Source organism: Elephantulus edwardii, unplaced genomic scaffold (assembly GCF_000299155.1).
Source record: "Elephantulus edwardii isolate Elephantulus edwardi_28Jun2011 unplaced genomic scaffold, EleEdw1.0 scaffold00134, whole genome shotgun sequence".
Classification (NCBI taxonomy): Eukaryota; Metazoa; Chordata; class Mammalia; order Macroscelidea; family Macroscelididae; genus Elephantulus; species Elephantulus edwardii.
The window spans coordinates 8,244,055-8,262,026 of record NW_006399884.1 but is presented as its reverse complement, the minus strand read 5'-3'; the positions used below and the strand labels follow the sequence as shown (position 1 = coordinate 8,262,026).

General features: G+C 44.5%; 1 protein-coding gene across 1 annotated transcript in view; it reads right to left on the bottom strand.

Annotated features, from left to right (window-relative positions):
- The window catches only part of FLT1 (fms-related tyrosine kinase 1), a 223,193-nt gene that overhangs the window by 42,692 nt on the left and 162,529 nt on the right, over positions 1 to 17,972 (bottom strand). The window contains exons 20-21 of the mRNA XM_006894087.1: positions 10,265 to 10,371; positions 6,675 to 6,807 (exon numbers count right to left, since the gene is read on the bottom strand). Of these exons, the coding sequence (XP_006894149.1) occupies positions 6,675 to 6,807; positions 10,265 to 10,371 (240 nt within the window). The remainder of the gene's footprint in view (positions 1 to 6,674; positions 6,808 to 10,264; positions 10,372 to 17,972) is intronic.

Genomic DNA, 17,972 nt, shown 5'->3' with positions numbered 1-17,972 from the left:
TAATTCATACCTTAAAAACCATCATTTCCTTTCTTGCCAGGCAAAATATTCCTAGTCTTTTTTAGACATCTCTTGACATCATTGTTGTCAGACATCAGTCACTGGTAGTGATTTATTTCAATCAATAAGAGGTGGAGGCCAAAGGCAATAAGCACCCAAAGATTCCTTCATGCCACCTTGAAACCACAGTACATTATGTTTTGCTGTGATGACTCTTAACCCTGGCATGCGATAGGCTGACTCAGAGGGGACGAACCACGCACTAACCTTTCAAGTGACTAGCCCAGTGCCTGGCATGCTGAAAGCCCTCTGTATATTAATGCAGACTGGGAACTTAATATAGTCATAGGTAACTAGAAGGGTCATGGCATTGAGAGGTTAAGACTGATGCCCTCAGGCAGCCTGCTCCCTGGGATACTGCAGCAACCGTTCAGTCAGGGACTACTTTTGCACCCTCAGGAAACAGGACGCTAATGTGAGCCTAGAGAAAGAGCAGTTCGAGTATATGACAGAAGGAGGAGTGAGCCAAAGAAGTCACGGTTTTCTAGCTCTTCTGGGGGAAACTACAAAACTATACCAAGCCAAACACGTAACTGATCAAAAGTAGTCTCAGCAGTTAAGAGTGTTAACATAACAGTCCCTCCTCTCCCAGCCAAGCCTCTTTCTCAGACCGGGCCTTCACTTAATTAACCTGACTTCCTTCCTTCCTTCCTCATGCTCCAATCTCTCCTCACAAAGGGCATAGTTGTGTTGGGGTGGTTTTTAATTTTTTTTCATGTTTCTTGTTCAGTTTTTAAAGCTTTCCTGCTTTAAACTTTTATAAGCAACTACTCAGTAACCAAAGAACCCAGATGGCATGATGGTTAAGTGTTCTGTGACTAACCAAAAAGTAGGCAGTTCTAACCTACCAACTGATCCAGGAGAGAAAGATGAGACAGTCATCTTCTGTAAAGATTTCAGCTTTGGGAAAACTTTGGGAAGTTTTCCCCTTTGGGAAAAGGGGGAAGTTCTGTCCTGTTCTATGGAGTCACCGGAAGTCAGAACTGCCTCGATAGCAATGGGTTTGTAGGATCCATTAACAAAGATGTCTTCACCATGGTCTCTGTTTTGAATCTTCCATTAACAATCACCCGAGACAGGGATAAATTACTAATGTAATCATCTCTCCCTCACGCTTCATTGTCATCGAGTGAGAACTAGCTCATAGCTGACTCTTCTGCAGTGTTTGGAGGCTGTAAATAACACAGGAGGAAACTTCCCATCTTTCTGCCCTGGAGCCACTGGTGGATCTAAACACCAGAGAAGCGCTGCCTCTCCCTACGGAATACAGTACCCCACGGCGCCAGTGCTCCTCAGTGAAATCTTAGTAGCCTTTAATTATTGTGTCTGTGCATAATCCAGGCAGCCCCTGGATTATGAATGAGTTCTATTCCTAAATCTGTCTTTAAATTGAATTTGTACATAAATTGGAACACCTGGGTACGGTTTAGATCTAATGTCACTTAGTCAAATATTTGTCTTAGTATATACAGTTTATGTTGTTGTGTGTCATCAAGTTGGAATTGACTCATGGCTAACCCTCCATTGGGTTTTCAAAGGAAATAAACTGCATGAGTGAAGACTCCCCATCTTTCTCCCCCAGAGCTGCTGGTGGATTCGAACTGTCTGCCTTTATGTTGGTTTTTTTTTGTTTTTTATTTATTTTTTTTTCTGCCTTTATGTTGGCAGTGCAACTTCTAACTGCCAGAGCTAACCATAGTATATAGTGCACCTTTCTACAAACAGCAAGTTGATTAAGAACAACTATATATTTATTGTATATAGGGAGCTCTGGTGGCCTAGTGGTAAGAAGCTGTGCTGCAATCTCAAAGGCACACAATTCGAGTCCACCAGCTGCTCTGCAGAAGAAGGATGGGCAATCTTCTCCAGAAAGATTAACTTCCTCTGAAAATCTGCCAGGGGGTGAGCTATTGGTCAGTTCTGACTCTACAGTACACAATAACAACAATATATACTGTAAAAGAAATAATATATAATGTACCTTTTTATGCAGGAGACAAAAACATTAAAAAAACACTTCCATCCCATACCCCATGTGACCGGATTCCTCAAAAAACTTGTATCCTGGGCCACCTGCAGGATTCCAACAGCATCAGATGATTAAAGAGCCCGTAATAGCTGTGTGCAGTTTCATAAGGCCATTGTCTGCTTCCAAGAGACTCAAAGAAGTGCAAAGTCTCAAGGAAGCCAAGTAGGAGCCTTCCATTTTATCTTCCAATAAAACACTTTAATACAATAATATTTAGGGAGAATTGATGGCCTCATGAGTAAGGAATTTTGCTGTCAACACAACGGTAGGTGGTTCGAATCTGCCAGCTGCTCTGAGGGAGAAGATGGGCTATTTCCTCCCATGTAATTTACAGCCTCCAAAAAACCCGGTGAAGAGTGAGCTATGTGTCAGTTCTGACTCAACAGCAAGGAGGATGTTTTTTCTTCTCTATGAATAATGTTCAAAGGCACACTGCAAATGCAGTAGCATTCATCTTGTGTTACAAACTGTTGTAATTTTTTAAAATTTATTTCTTTTTAATTTCAATGCACAACTACAGAGATTTTGGAATTCCATTCATTCACTGTTGCAGTTTTGAATAGGTTACAGGGGTTGGATTGTGTATGGGTTGTATGTGAGTTGGATTTTGTCTGTCCTTAATGAGGACTGCCTGCCTAGTGCTCTTTCTGCATTAGCGGGGAACACAGCTGATGGACGTGTTTTCCTCCATGGACAAGCCTATGCTTGGTGTCACTCCCCCTGCCCGCCCACCAGCATGAGACATCGGAAGGAATATAATGTCTATTTTCCTCTTTAGGTCAAAATGTTCACAAAACAGACCAGAATGGTGACTCAAGTTTAAATAAAAGCCTCAGGTGGACACTGCAGTGCTGGACGTGGACATCAGGTATGACGTGCACTGGCAGGCACATTCTCCAGATCTGTAAGATGTGGTACATTCTGGTTGGAGGTTTAGTCTTTGTTGGTTTTGTTTGTTTGTTTTTAGGGTAAAAAAAAAAAGATTTTTCCTTTAAAAACTTTGGACAGTGCCTTCGTTCAAAAACTAAAGACAGTGTCTTGTCCTGAGTCTGCGAAATAACCACAATGACCTCTTTCTTGGGACCGCTCTCCACATGCCCCTAAGACCCTTGCTTGCTTGGGCCAGGCAGGGTTCTTTTCTGGTCCCCAACCAATCCCCAACTTTAGTCCCTACGCTTACATTCTTCTCTAAATCCACACAACAAATTCTGTTTTAACAAGTATTTGGGGACGTTGCAGTCAGTGGGAATCAGAGGGCTCCTACTTGGCTTCCTTGAGACTTTGCACTTCTTTGAGTCTCTTGGAAGCAGACGATGCCCTTATGAAACTGCACACAGCTATTATGGGCTCTTTAATCATCTGATGCTGTTGGAATCCTGCAGCTGGCCCAGGGTACTAGTTTTTTGGAGGAATCCGGTCACATGGGGTATGACCGCGCCTGATCCTTCTTTTCCCTTAAAATCCTCTTTGGCGTTGCCTAGAATGCCAGCTCAGGAATGGGCTAGGCCATACAATGTGAGGATACCAGAATCTCCTCCAAGAATGTCCTTGACTGGCTAAGGGTCCCCAGAACACTCTGGGGAGAGGGGTTGGCTGGTTGTTCAAGAGGCAGCTCTAGCCCAGGCACCACCCACTTGCCAAACTCAAGGCTCTCTTTGTTGTTTCCCATATTAGGTAATTCTGATTTTATTTTCCAATAGAGCCACGTGATGCTAGGTCTTCTCCCATCGCCTATGATACATTTCTAGGAACTGAATTATCTCTCACATTAGTGAAGAGTCACCAACAATACAGGCTCCTTTTGTTCCTGGATGTTAAGAATTGCAGTGGTAGCAATACCTCTGCCCTCCGCCCTACCACCTTCATCTGTCAGGCACTTCCTTCCCCAGGGCAACCTAGAAGGTAGATACCACTCAAGTCAAACACAGCTCTGTCTGCAGATCTATTTATATTTACAATCCCACTGTGATTCTTACAGCATCCCTCTGTGCATAATCTTGGCTGCTTACACTTGCCAGACATCAAATTACTTTCAATCACTTATTTGGTTTAAGCAATAATGTCAGTTTGGGGGCCTCCCTTCCGCCATCTTTATCTCTGGCCCTTGCATCCACACCCTGTGTTGAAAAGACCAAGTCCGTTGACTTGATAGCCTTTCTCTCCATCAGAGATCTCAAGGAAAGGTGGGCCAAATCATAGAAAATGAATGAGAAGAAACATTTTCAATAAGAAAAATCTCACGAAATGGAATTATCTAACCCCACAGAGCCTCAGGGGGGCCCTTTCTCTTGATGTGATAAGGGTCCCAGTGACACAAAGTCAGGAGTTGTGATGGCACATTAGACTGTAACTGATAACTCTGGGGGGTGGGGGGAATGTGACCTGGGAATGGTTCATGGTTGTGGGGAAACGATCCTGTGTTCTCTGCCAAGGTCATCGAGAGGCTGAACTAGCCGCCATCCAGTTCAGGCTTGTACGAGGACCTCATCCAGCGTGCCACCTGCCCTACAAGACTTTAAACTGAGGTGATGTTCTCCCTCCCCCATCAGCAGCTTCCACCTATATCTCCAGCTTTATTCTGATATTCAATATTCTTGCACAAGCCAAACAACATATTCTCAGGCCAGTTCTTTCTGTAAGGCATTTCAAGGCCCAAGAGAGGAACAAGAAAAGCCATTCCTCCCTCTCTGCCCTCTCAACCCCCTTCATCCCAGCTTGGTTTGTGTGTGGATAGGGCGCAGGGAATGAAGGGATGCCACGGAATCTGGAGTCACATGCTTCTCGCATGGAGAGTGATGGGCTCCAGCAGCATGACCCGACAATCTGTTTTCCTAGTTCCCACTCCTAATGACTCTGGCATACACAGGTGGGAGTGGCAAACTTCCAGAAGCCACAACCCAAATGTTTTGGGCAGAGGTAATTGAAGCTGCGATTGTTCTGTAGCACCACAGGCTGGAATGGATCTGCATTGTGACGTCTGAGCCAGAGGAAGTGGGGTAACCTCAGGGAGAGCACGTGTGCCTGATATTTACAGCATCTATGTTACCTGGAAAAAAACAACTTTTCAAAATCAGAACTGAAAATGACCCCACCCCCTGGGAATTTTCTTCTTTGTCCAGACATTCGAACACCCAGGGAGATTCAGAGTATGCCATCTGCTTGTTTATACAAAGTGCATTTTTTTGTTTTTATTTATCTATTTTTTAAAATGGTGAAAATATACCCAGCCAAAGATACACAACGATTTCAACAATTGTTGAAATTTCACACAAAGATTTCAACAGTTTCTACGTGGACACTGGTTACATGTTTCGTGTGGTGTACCCTCCTTCCCCACACTATCCTCCCACCCCCCCATCATCTTGAGCACAGAGCTCCTAAGCTTCCCATCCATACTTCTGAGGTGCTGTGGTCAATGTGACCTCACACAGAAGTCAGATTTCTTTAAAGGCACTCAAGGCTCAAATCAGAAATACTTACTAGTTAAGATAAGCTCTTTTTTTAGGGTCCAAATACTTCTTTGTTGTTGTGTGCCGCTGAGTTGGAATCAACCCACAGTTAACCCTCCATCGGGTTCTCAGAGCCAGTAAATCACATGGGAAGAGATCACCCATTTCCTGTGGAGCAACTGGTGGATTTGAACTGTGGGTCTTCAGGATAGCAGCATAGATTCTTAATCACTAGGCCACCAGAGCTAGCTTAAAGTTTAAAATTTGTCCCACGGGGCTCATCCAGCCTCAGTGGCTCCAGAAAGTTTGGATTCCAAGGAGAATTTGAAATTCAAGTCCATATTCCATCCCTCTTTTGACCAAGATTCTTCTATCTTTGATGAAAATATTCTGTGTTGTAGCTGGGAATCATCAAGTTCTTTTGGTTTCAGGGCAAAGGAGGAAGTTGTTCATGAAAGCTGCCAAACTCTACAGAGGAGCATCTCGTCCTTCACCAAATATACAACCCACTGTTCTACCATCTTCAATCATGCTCTGGGCCCCACACATCAAGCTTCACTGTGATTTCATTCTCTTGGAGTGCCTGGATTCTCAAACTTACTCTTTGGATTGAATCCCTCTCTTTCTTCTTCCCTCATTTGTCTGGTCTCTCCCATCAGACTGAGTCTTTTGAGAAAATGGAACCAAATACCTTTGTATCCCTAGGGTATGTTCAGAGACGGTGCCTTATAATAACTGAGCAGATGACTAATAGTTGCATCCTACTCCCTTGTCCTGTCATTTCAGCTTCCCATCAGAAGCCTTTACTTCCGTGTCCCTCTCCCTTGCTAGTCTGCAAGCAGCTGGGGGACTGAATCCTTGATCTTATTTGTTTTTGTTGATTTTTAGGTGCTGCTGAGTCAGTTCCAACTCTTAATGACCCATCTTCACAATCATTGCTATGTTTGAGCCCAATGTTGCAGCAATTGTATCACTCTACCTTATACAGCATTTTCTATCTTTTTCGATGACCCTCTAGCATGCCTATTGTATTTCTCCAGGAGCAGGTCCCAAGTTTAACATCTCTCAAAGCAGAGTGATTTGCATGGATTAGGAACTCAGTATAGGCTTATGAATCTATTGAACAAATATGTTACCTAGTTTAAGTCTCTCTCGGGCAAACTCCCATTTGCTGGCATCGTAAGGGAGCCGGTCACACTGCTCATCCAGTGGTACTTCATCTGGATCCATTATAATTGATAAGTAGTCAGTCTTTATTTCAGGAGGAGACTACGAAAGAAAAAGAGATCTTAAAGTTATCAACAAGGCAAACTCTGAACACACCAGATGTCCAATTCAGAACAATACTGGCAACATTTGCTTTGAGTGTGTCATTTGTTTGAAGCTGTGTGGGCAGGTACAAAAATGACTCCTTCCCATACACCTCCACATGCATACAATGCCCATTAAGCAGCTCCATACAATTCCCACATTTCTGTAGAACCAAACCCACCACCCTCTCAGATGAAATGCCCTCAGATTCTCCAGTGGCATCCTAGCCACGCTGTCCTTAAACAATGGCCACATGATAGCCTCTCTCAAAAAGAAAAAATGCAAAGCATTTCTCAAAATCATTCCAAATGGTGACTAAAAATAACTTTCCACGACCATTCTCTGCAAGTCAGAATATACATAACAGATGGGCCCCCACTGTCCCGATTGTATTTTTTCTACATCCTCAAGAAAGGTCTGACACACAGTCAACTCAGGATCTCTGGGAAGAATGTGAGGCTCATTTTGCATGTGTTTATTCAAAAGGCCTGACCTCTTTCGTGGCTGCAGCTACTTGAAAAGATCAAGGGAGCTCTGGTGACCTAGTAGCAAGAACCTGTGTTGCAAATCTTGCAGGCACATGGTTTTGAATCCCCCAGATCATACACTGGAGGAGGGGCAATCTCCTCCTGTGCTAGTTGGATCTGATTTGATGATACAAAACAGGAAGAAAAAATAAATACAGAAAATAAGAGAGATCAGCAGGCCCTTAGTGAAATGAGGATGAGATCTTCCTTCAGTGAGAAATTGAAGCAGTTTTTCAAGGAGTAGATTAACAGAGTTGCATTTTGAGTTAGCTGGGCACTGGAACAACAGCAGATAAGTAAGGTGGGCGTGTGCCTTGAAGGACTTTATCTTGTCATCTAGTCCAAGTCCAGAAAATGGCTTTTATTTCAGATCACAGCTAGCATGACACAGTGTCTTCACTGCATATCAACAGGTCTACTTCCTTCTAATTACATATTCATTTGATGACTGCATTTCTGTGGTCAAAATCTTGGCCAGGACAGCAGGGAAGGAAGCTTGCCATGTAAGTGGATTTGGCTAGCTCTTGCCTAGAGTTGTGTCTGGTTCATTTCAATGGGTTGGAAACTGTGTGGTGCCTTACCCAGGGCAGGGTTAGAGTTCGAGGAGAGAAGACAACCCCTTCATAGGCATGTCTTACATGCAGACACATTCTTCAGCCTTTACTCACCCCACTCTGGCTGTCACTGCTCACCTCATCCATCACTGGCAATTGTTCCCCTTTACATAGAAATTATCGCTAAAATGTGTGACAAATCGCCCTAGGCAGAAAGGCTTGCCTGGCCTCCACAGAGGGTGGCAACAAAGGAAGAGGCAGAGCACATCTGTCACAATCTATGCTTGACTGTGTTTGACGTTGGGGAGATGATTGAGCTCAGTCTGTCTGCCTCTTGGGCAGGTCTGTAAAGCACAGAGGAATCCACACTCTTGTAAGATGGTGCTGGGCTTTTATCAGAGATGATGCTGGAGTTGGTTTATAACTGAACTTTCCAATGTCCCATGTAGACAAGGCCACACAAAGCAATCCCCTATCCTCAAAGAACTCAGGATAGCTGAGGCCAAGCAAGGGACATCTCAGCTTTCAGCAGGGTGGGTGGGAGGTTGGCAGCTGTGTTGATAGAGGTGCGGGCAAGGCATGGAAATGAGTCTCCCCACCCATGAAGCACCTATGGAGCTTGATGGTTTATCTCAAGTGAGAGTAAACACCCATGAAACCTTAAGTTGGGGCTTTGAGGAGAGTATGATAGTAGAAACTTAGCTGACAAATATTTATTTTCCAATTGACACTAACACTGAGCAGCTACTGATGCTGAGCCTGGGGCCTCCTAGCTAAGGGCTTGAGAGCATGTGAGTCACGGCTCAGCTTCTGGCCGGTGCGTAACCTCTGGTGAGGGACTTAACCCCTCTAGCGTCCTTATCTGTGGAGAAGTGATAATGGTGGCACTATCTCACACTCAGGGTTGTTGGGAGTATCAAGTGAAAAAATATATTGATTGCTGTCAGAAAAGGGCCTGGAGGAGAGTAAGCAGCGATGTGAGCTCAGGTTGGAACACGGCCCCGTGCAAACTGGGACCCAAACCAGAAAATGTAGTTGGATCAAGAGGACTGTGAGGAAGTTTTCTTGAGGTTAGAGAAACCACATGGATAGGTTTCTGATACCTTGTTTTCTTGTTCCCCACAACCAAGCTCTTGTAAAATTTTATAGCATTCTAGCATTATATTATCCTTTGCCTTCCTCCTTGCTTATCAACTGCAAAAATTCACAATTTAGACCTACATTGCACCCACATTTCTTTCCAGAAGCACTGCTAGCTAACTGTAAGGTCAGAGGCTGGAACCCATCAGCTGCTACGATAAGGGAGGCGTGAGGTCAGGGGTGCTGGTTCTCACTATAATGACCACGAGCACTCTACAAGGAAATACTGCCCCTTTCCTTCTCTCGCAAGTTTCTACCTTACTCAGAGGATGTGTTTATAGCAGATTGTTATTAAGTAGCTCCAGTGGACAAGTGGTAAGGAGCTGCGCTGCCAACCCAAAGGTACATGGTTTGAATCCACAGGTTGCTCCGTAGGAGAAAGGCAGGAAATCTCCCATGAAGCTATGTGTAGCTTCTGAAAATCCGCTGGAGGGTTAGCTATGAGTTGGTTCCAACTTAATGGCATATAACAACAATATGTATCTATTTAACTCAAACTCATTGCTTTCGAGTGAGACGTGACTCACAGCTGACCTTCCAGAAGGCTTTCAGAGGCTGTAAACGGCACAGGAGGAAACTGCCCGTCTTTCCCCCAAGGAATGACTGATGGATTCAAAATGCCAGAGTGGTGTGGCCTTTGGGTTAGCCAGTATAACTCCCTGTGGGACTACACCATCGGAGCTCATTAGATCTCTATATATCGATCTGTATGTCTTTTTAATAAAATATTGTTGTTGTTACGTGCCACTGAGTCAGAAATGACTCCTAGTTGACCCTCCAGCATGTTTTGAGAGGTTGTAAATCACACAGGAGAAGGCTGCTCATCCGCCTCCCAAGGGGCAGCTCGTGTTGATTCAGACTGCATGTCTTTGGGCTGGTGGGGCAGTGCCTCACCACTGCACCACTAGAGCTCACTAAGAACACACACAGATTTTAAGAAAAAAACCATTTATTTAATAAGATATATATTCTTAATCAGTCTCTGAGATAGACTCATCTGTTCATCAATGCAAACGGCTTTTGAATGCTCTACTCTGTGGGAGAGAGGCATCTAAATGGTTCATTTTCAGTGTTTTCCAGCTCAGAGATTAGGAAAGAGATAAGACTTGGCATCTATTCTGAGATCAGATCTGGCAGTTTCAAACACCACACCCAAAGGGGCCTAACCTTAACCTTAACCTGATATGCTCTTACCCTTTTCAGTTTTCGGATAAAGAGGGTTAGCAGGAGCCAGAAGAGGGTTGCTGCCACACAGGTGCACGTCAGAGTGATCAGCTCCAGGTTAGACTTGTCCGAGGTTCCTGGAGAGAGAGAGAGAGATGGGGATGTAAAGGAATCTCCAACCAACGGTCACTGTGGTTTTCAGAACAGATCCAGTACCCAAAACACCAAACCCAACCCACTACCATCACATCAGTTCCCACTCATAGCAACCATGCACGACCGAGAACCGCTGCATAGGGTTTCCAAGGCTGTCATCTTTATAGAATGGAGGTCTGGTGGCCTGGTGGTAAGGAACTGCACCAACCTGAAGGCACACGGTTCGAATCCACAGCTTTTATGTGGTAGAAGGAGGAGCAGTCTCTTTCTGTGTGATTTACTGCCTCTGAAAACCTACAGGAGGGTCTGCAGTGAGTTGGAGCTGACTCCATGGCACACAATAACAATCTTGATAAAGCAGACACTTCTTGCTCTTGCTCTTTGGGGTGGGCTTGAACTACCGGCCCTTTGGTAAACAACAAAGCACTTGACTCACTTCATAACTAGGGCTCTTATTTGCAAACAACTGCTGGCAAGTCTATCTTGATTCGTAGAGATCCTGTAGGCCTGAGTAGACCTATCCCACTGGGTTTCCAAGGCTATAACCGACTATGGAAATACACTAATTCACCTCTCTCCTGCAGTTCAAATCCTGCTGGTAGATTTGAATCATCAACCTTCGGGTTAGTAGCCAAGTTCTGAACTCGCTGTGCCACCTGTTGTTGTGTGACATCAAGTTGGAACCGACTCACAGTCCAGTGGGTTTTCAAAGGCAGTAAATCACACAGGAGAAAAGAGCCTATTGTTCTCCCGGGGAGCAGCTGGTGGATTCGAACCCCTGTGCCTCCAGTGTCCTAAATGGATCCTGAGTGGCAAATTTACTCAGCTAGCCATGAGAATTTATCTTATGATGCTAGTCTTCTTCATGCTCTGTGTCAGCCAGGCCCACACCTGCCATGACATGGTGTTGTCACAACACACACACACACACACACACACAAAGTGAAGGTGTTTCCAGAAACATCTGCAAAGTGTGTGACTCCAAAACCAAATCCAACCCATGGTCATTGAGTTGAATCTCACTAATGGGAACCCTGGACAGCACAGGGGCACTGCCCTGTCGGGCCTCTGAAGCTGCATATCTCTGTGGAAGATGACTGTCTCGTCTTTCTCTCATGGAGGGGCTGGTGAATTTGAACGACCAACCCTGTGCTTAGTAGCTGAATGCTATGACCATGAGCCACCATCCCAGAGATAGTTAATAAGCCTGAGGGCACAGCTGAAAATGGGGGAAGCAATGAAGGCAGAAACAAAAGCTCATTAAAGTGCTAAATCTGGGCTTCGTTAAATCTCCTTTGTGGGTCTTTAGAGGAAATTCTAAAGTAAAAGGGGGTGTGTGTGAAAGGCAGAAAGGACTCCTTTGGGACTCACAAAACTCTTCAAAGTAGATTATAAAAATACAAATATGAATAAAGGATCGTCACAGCTGTCCCCTTCACTGCTTTTGGAAAGGTCCAGCCCAAAGCACCCACTTCCCACCCTGTGTCCTTGTCTGTAATTCCCACCTTTGAGCAGGGAGCTGGTGAGGGGTTGAGGCAGGAGCTGATGGACACAGAGACTGTTCCCCTTTTTCCCAGAATCCCCAAGATCACAAGCTGAGTACTGTTGCCCCACCACTGAGAGAAGACCCAAAGTCGTCAAGGGGTTCCTCCAGGAAGGAGACTGGGGTTTGAAGACGAATAACACGGTGGCCACATAACCCAGAAATCATAACAGTGTTTTCCTTAACTGGCTCCAGGGAGGGTAACTTTCCAAGAATTTTCAAGGCATGTCCTTATTCTTTAATTTTATTAAGAGGAGTCAGAAGCTCAGTATTAGGTCAGACCATGATCAAGCAAAGCTTTCTAGAAGTGATGTGGTCCTCTGCAGCACACTTTGTGATGTGCCATGTGTTCACACACAGGTTAGGAGGTAGCCAGTGACAGGAGATCCATGACGTGGATGGAGACTGCATCATGGAAGCTCTGTGATTCAGTTCAATAAAGAGGTACTGAGTCGCTACTACAGATAAGGTGGGGCACTGCAGGAGACAGGAAGGGGAGCAAGAGAAGGCTTGCACCCTCAGGGAGCAAATTCAGCATCTACCCAAGTGACCCGGGCCAGTGCAAGGCAACTAGAGAAGTTCAGGGAAATAAGGGCCTTTGAGCAGGGAGAATTTAAAACAGATTATGATCAGCGGAGAAGAAGGTTGAAAAAGGCATGACAGGCAGTGGGAAGAGCACGAGTGAAGAGCAAGTGGTGGGAAATCATAGAGCAAGATGTGGAAAGGGACCAGACCACAGAGGATGCTGAGGTCTGGGTGACTGGTGTGAACGAAATGTGGCTGCAGACAGTGGGAACCAATGAAATGTCCTTGTTCTCATCATTAAAAAGCTAACTACCGTAGAGTCAACTCAGCTGGATCCAGTGACTCAAAGCAGAGCTGCCCAGAGGTGTTTCCAAAGCTGTTCAACTTCATATGTTCCCTTGTGGGGTTATGATGGAGTTTCCCCAAACCTCATCATTTGTTAGGTGCCATCGAGTCAACTCTAACAGTGACTCTACATACAACAGAGCGAACCCCTATCCAATCCCTCGCCTTCCTCACCACCTCTCCTGTGCCCACTGCTGTAGTCACTGTGTCCACACATCTCACAACTCTGCCTGCTGCAAGCAAAGAGGACTTGAGAAACTTACTGAAGAAGACTGAAGACTACAGCCTTCAGTATGGATTACCTCAACATAAAACAAAAAATCCAGGGAGCTCTAGTGGCCTAGTGGCAAGAAGCTGCACTGCAATACCAGAGGTGCATAGTTCCAATCCACCAGATGCTCTGCTGGAGAAGGAGGGGCAATCTCCTCCTGTACCAGTCAGATCTGATTTGACAGTACACCCACACAAATAATAATAAAAGAAAATAAGAACAAAAAATGCTCACAACTGGGTTAATAATATCAAGATAAATGAAGAAAAAGAAGTTGCAAATGATTTTATTTTGCTTAGATCCACAGTCAACACCCATAGAGGCAGTAGTCAAGAAATCAAATGATGATGTGTTGCATTGGGCAGGCCTTCTGCCAAGGGCCTCTTAAAGTGCTAATGAGCAAAGGTGTCAGTTTAAAGACTAATGTGCACCTGACCTAGACACTGGTCAGAAGTAAGTATCCTCATCATGGGAATATTGTAAACTTAGATTAATACCAGGAGTCTGGATTTTCTCTGCAGCAGTGGAAGAAGGTCTAACGCTGCCTGCTGTGCACGCTCACCCAATTCCCCATCCCACCCCAACCCCTATCCTTGCTCAGGCTGCAAGCGCACATTGTGGAATGTGGTTGGGACCTGCTGAGGGGCACAGTGGCCTTCAGTAGCTGGAGATGCTAATAGAGATCACAAGACGGGGCACTGTCTGCAGAAACCCTCTGCGGATGCCTCCCTCACGGAATGTCCTGAGAGAGGCCCCCTCTCGGATTGTGGGAACTTTCCCGCTGCATTCCACGGGCAGGAAGCTGACCCCCAAGGTCTAATTCCACAGGCCTGACTCAGGCAGCATTCCTTTCAGTGGGACCCAATGTTTGTGTGCAAAAGCTTACCCACTTGAGGAACCACATTACACATTTCAGAAACATCTTCAAGAGGAAAATATGTTAGGGGGACAAGACACAGGAACATACTAGTCTACTGATAACGAAAATAGACATTTTTAAAGAGTTCATAATGTACTCACCAAAGATCCCTAGTGTTGTGGTGGTTTAAGAGCCAACCAAAAGGCTGGTGGCTTGGACACACCAAACACGACACAGGATAAAGATGAGGTAGTTTGCTCGTGTAAAGACTGCAGCCTCAGAAACCTTCAGGGTCAGTTCTACAGGGTGGTAATGGGTCAGAACTGGCTTGATCGCTGTGCACATTGGGTAGAGGTACTCTCTATGCTCTGTCTGATGTAAATATTTCTAAATTGTAATTCTGGTGGAAATATACACAGCAGAACACACACTCATTCCTAAGCTTCAGCTTGCACAAGTCTGTAATACTGGTTACATGTTCTTATGCAGTGTTATTCTCACGATCGCTACCCATGCTATTTCACTCCCATTGACTTTGATCCACTGACTTTTCAACTTCTCCTCTGTGCTTCTGCGTTACTACTGACAATCTGCTCTCATATAAGTAATTTTCTAAAGGTGCACAATATTCGTGCTCAACAGTCTTTACTACTTCAGCTAAAGAGGTTAAAGAAGACTCTAGGGGATAATTTTGGTTCAGGATCTTGAAGGTTTTCTCACACCATTGATTTGGAGCTTTCTGCAGTCTGAGTGGATTAAGTAAGGCTGTATTCTGTAAGGATTTTAAATTATTTCCCCTTTTGATTATGATTCTGCCAATGATTCCTTGATGAAAATTCAATGATGGTAGCTGGGCACCATGAGTTCTTCTGCTCTTTATTATTAAGGAGCTGTTCCAGTGGGAATTGGCACATCTGAAAGCTGGAACCATCTTTAACCACTTTGCTTTTTGCTTCTGTATTTGAGGCATCAGAGTAAGGTGATGAAGAGGATTTTGATTTGGAAGTAACTGTACCTCTTTTTGGAAAAAATTAAACAGAATAATGCATGCTTAGACCAGTGTGCCACTAAACATGCACTGTTACATGGTCAGGGCTTCGAGCGAAGCAATACTAGCCTACTGGTCACTTCATTCACTCCCCAGGTAATTTTATGACAGTCTTGTTTCTACATTCCAGTCACCAATTATCATTAATGAATCTTGGTTGCATATGTAATCGATTTCAGACTGCAAAACTTGTAATACATCTTCTATTTCCTCCTCCTTAGTTTTAATTGTTGGTGTGCATATTTGAATGATAGTGTTTTTCTTGTATGCATACAAAAGTGTCCTGTCACTCACAATTTTGTACTTCAGGATGGATCTAGAAATGACCTTTTTTACTATGAATGTAATGCCATTTTTCTTCACTTTTTTGTTGCCAGCATAGTAGATCACATAATTGTATGAGTTAGAGTGCTGCTAATGCTAGCCCATCTCAGCTCACTAAAGCCTAATATGTCAACCCTTATGTGTTCCATTTCTTTTTTAACAGTGTTCCATTTTCCTACATTCCTACTTCACATGTTCCATATTCCAGTTATTAGTGGATGTCTGCAACTCTTCCTCCTAATTTTGGTGTCTTCCAATATAAAGGTTCAGCCTCCAGTGCTACCTCTCATAATCTAAAAGTGCTCTATTGTGCATAGGGATTTCTAAGGCCTATAATTTCGGAGGAAGAGATTGAAGTTGTTAACTATTTCACCTTGCTTAGATCCACAATCAACACCCTTGTTACCAGCAGTCAGAATATCAAAAGACAAGTTGTACTTGTGAAAATTTGAAGTCAGGGACCTCTCCAGAGTGCTAAAGAGCAACTATGTCAGTCTAAAGACTAAGGTGTGCCTGATCCAAGCTACAGCCTTCTCAGTTGCTTACAATGCACCTGAGAGCTGGACAATGACAAAGGATGACAGAAGAAGAATTCATACTTTTGAACTGTGGTGCTGGAAAACAGTATCGAACATCCTAGGACTATCAAGAAAACAAACAAGTCTACCCTGGAGAGGGTGAAACCAAGTTGCTCCTTGCAGGCAAGGATTTTGAAACTTTGTCTCACATACTTTTGGGCATGTTGTCTGGAGGGGCAAGTTAGGAGAAGGATATCATATTTGGAAGGGTGGAAGATCATTTCAGGAGAGGAAGACCCTGGATGAGATGTACTGACACAGTGACTGTGGAAATGGTGTCAAGTGTGCCAGGGATGGTAAGGTTGGCTCAAGATAGGGCAAGGTTCAGAGCTCTTGTTCATAGAGTCACTATGAGTTGTAGTTGACTTGACAGAACATAACAACATTTATAACTATACAGTATTTTCAGTTGATGTCCCTGCATGAGAAAACGGAATAATTAATAAGGACCTACTGATGGAGAACTGATGTGTCACAGTTATAGTGTTAGTGATGAACATTGGAAAAGCATGGACTGTCAAAAGAACAAACCTGCCCTGGAAGCGGAGCAGTCAGATTGTTCCCTAGAAGCAGGGATGGTGAGACTACATCTCACATGCTTTGGACATGTTACCAACACTTGTTATTCACTAGGGTTCAAAAAAAGCAAAACGAAAAAAATGTCCTCATACTCAATAAAATTGAGGGTCAGTGAAAAAAAGGAGACCCCTCAATGAAATGGACCGACGACACAGTGACCACAACAGAGGGCCCAAACATGGTGATAGCAGGAAGGATGGCACACGACCGACCATGTCTGTGCTGCTGCCCACGGTCGCTGAGTCAGAGCCAGTGCAGTGACGCCACGCCGCCTCACCACAGAGGTTTCCACATGAGGAATTAAGAGGAATAATTTTTTGCATTTGACTTATTTTACCCCAAGAATGATCTTCACAGATCTTAATTCACCCTAGTTGAATTTCATCACCATCTCTGGGATTTTCCTTTATATCCTTGGTCAGATTTGATGGGAAAAGGCAGGCATATGATCTACCTCCTTTTTGGATGTGACTCATGTGATCAGCCAGTTCCCACCCCTCTTCCGAGTACCAATCTCTCCTTGGAATGTCCCTCTATGTGGCCGGCACCCATGGGCGGAGTGCCATTGGCCCCCAGCTTATTCACAGGAATTGATTTATCTGTCTTCCAGCTGGCACAGACACAGGAGTGGAGGTAGGAGCAGAACTCAGGAATGGAGGTAAGGAATCAGGAAGGGTCAAGAGGGTTGGCTCAAAGGTGGACTACTCATACAGCTCAGATCCAGGTGGTTCCAGGTCATTATGGCTCATTGACTCTCTAAGTGCAGTCTGCCTCACCCTTCTCCTGCAAGGTAAATGATGGGTTCAAACTGCTGGCCTTTAGGTTAGCAGCCCAATGCTTAATCCACAGATCTACCAGGGCTACTGAAAGGTGATAAAAAGGGATGGCTGAATACCCTAGTTTTGTCTGAGTGTTTCTTATTCGTGACTCTTGGAATTCTATTAGAGAAACTAGTATATACGTTTCATGATATGTTCTCTTCCTCAAATGGAGTTTATGTCCAACTAATGAGGCACTTCTGGAAGCCTAGTGGTAAGAAACTGTGCTGCAATCCCAAACGCATGTAGTTCAATTCCAGAGCTGCTCCACAGGAAAAAGATGGGCAATCTCCTCTCATGTGATATGCTGCCTCTGAAAACCCAGTGGAGAGTCAGCTATGGGTCGGTTTGACTCGATAGTGCATAACAAGAACAATGAGGCACAAAGTAGCTCTGGTAGTCTAGTGGCAAGGAGCGGGGCTGTCATCCCAAAGGCACATGGTTCAAATCCACCAGCTTCTCTGTAGGAGTAGGATGGGCAGTCTCCTCCTGTGTGGTTTACTGACTCTGAAAACCTGGGACAGGGTCAGCTATAAGTCTTTTCTGACAGGGTACATAACAACAAGGACTCAGCAAGCTTGTCACTTGCACTAAAATGCCATCTCATCTGGTGTTAGGTGGAATGACCTTGAGGTGGACATTCTGAGCCTAAGATGTATATGTTGGCCCTTCTTCTAAAATGTTTACAATTA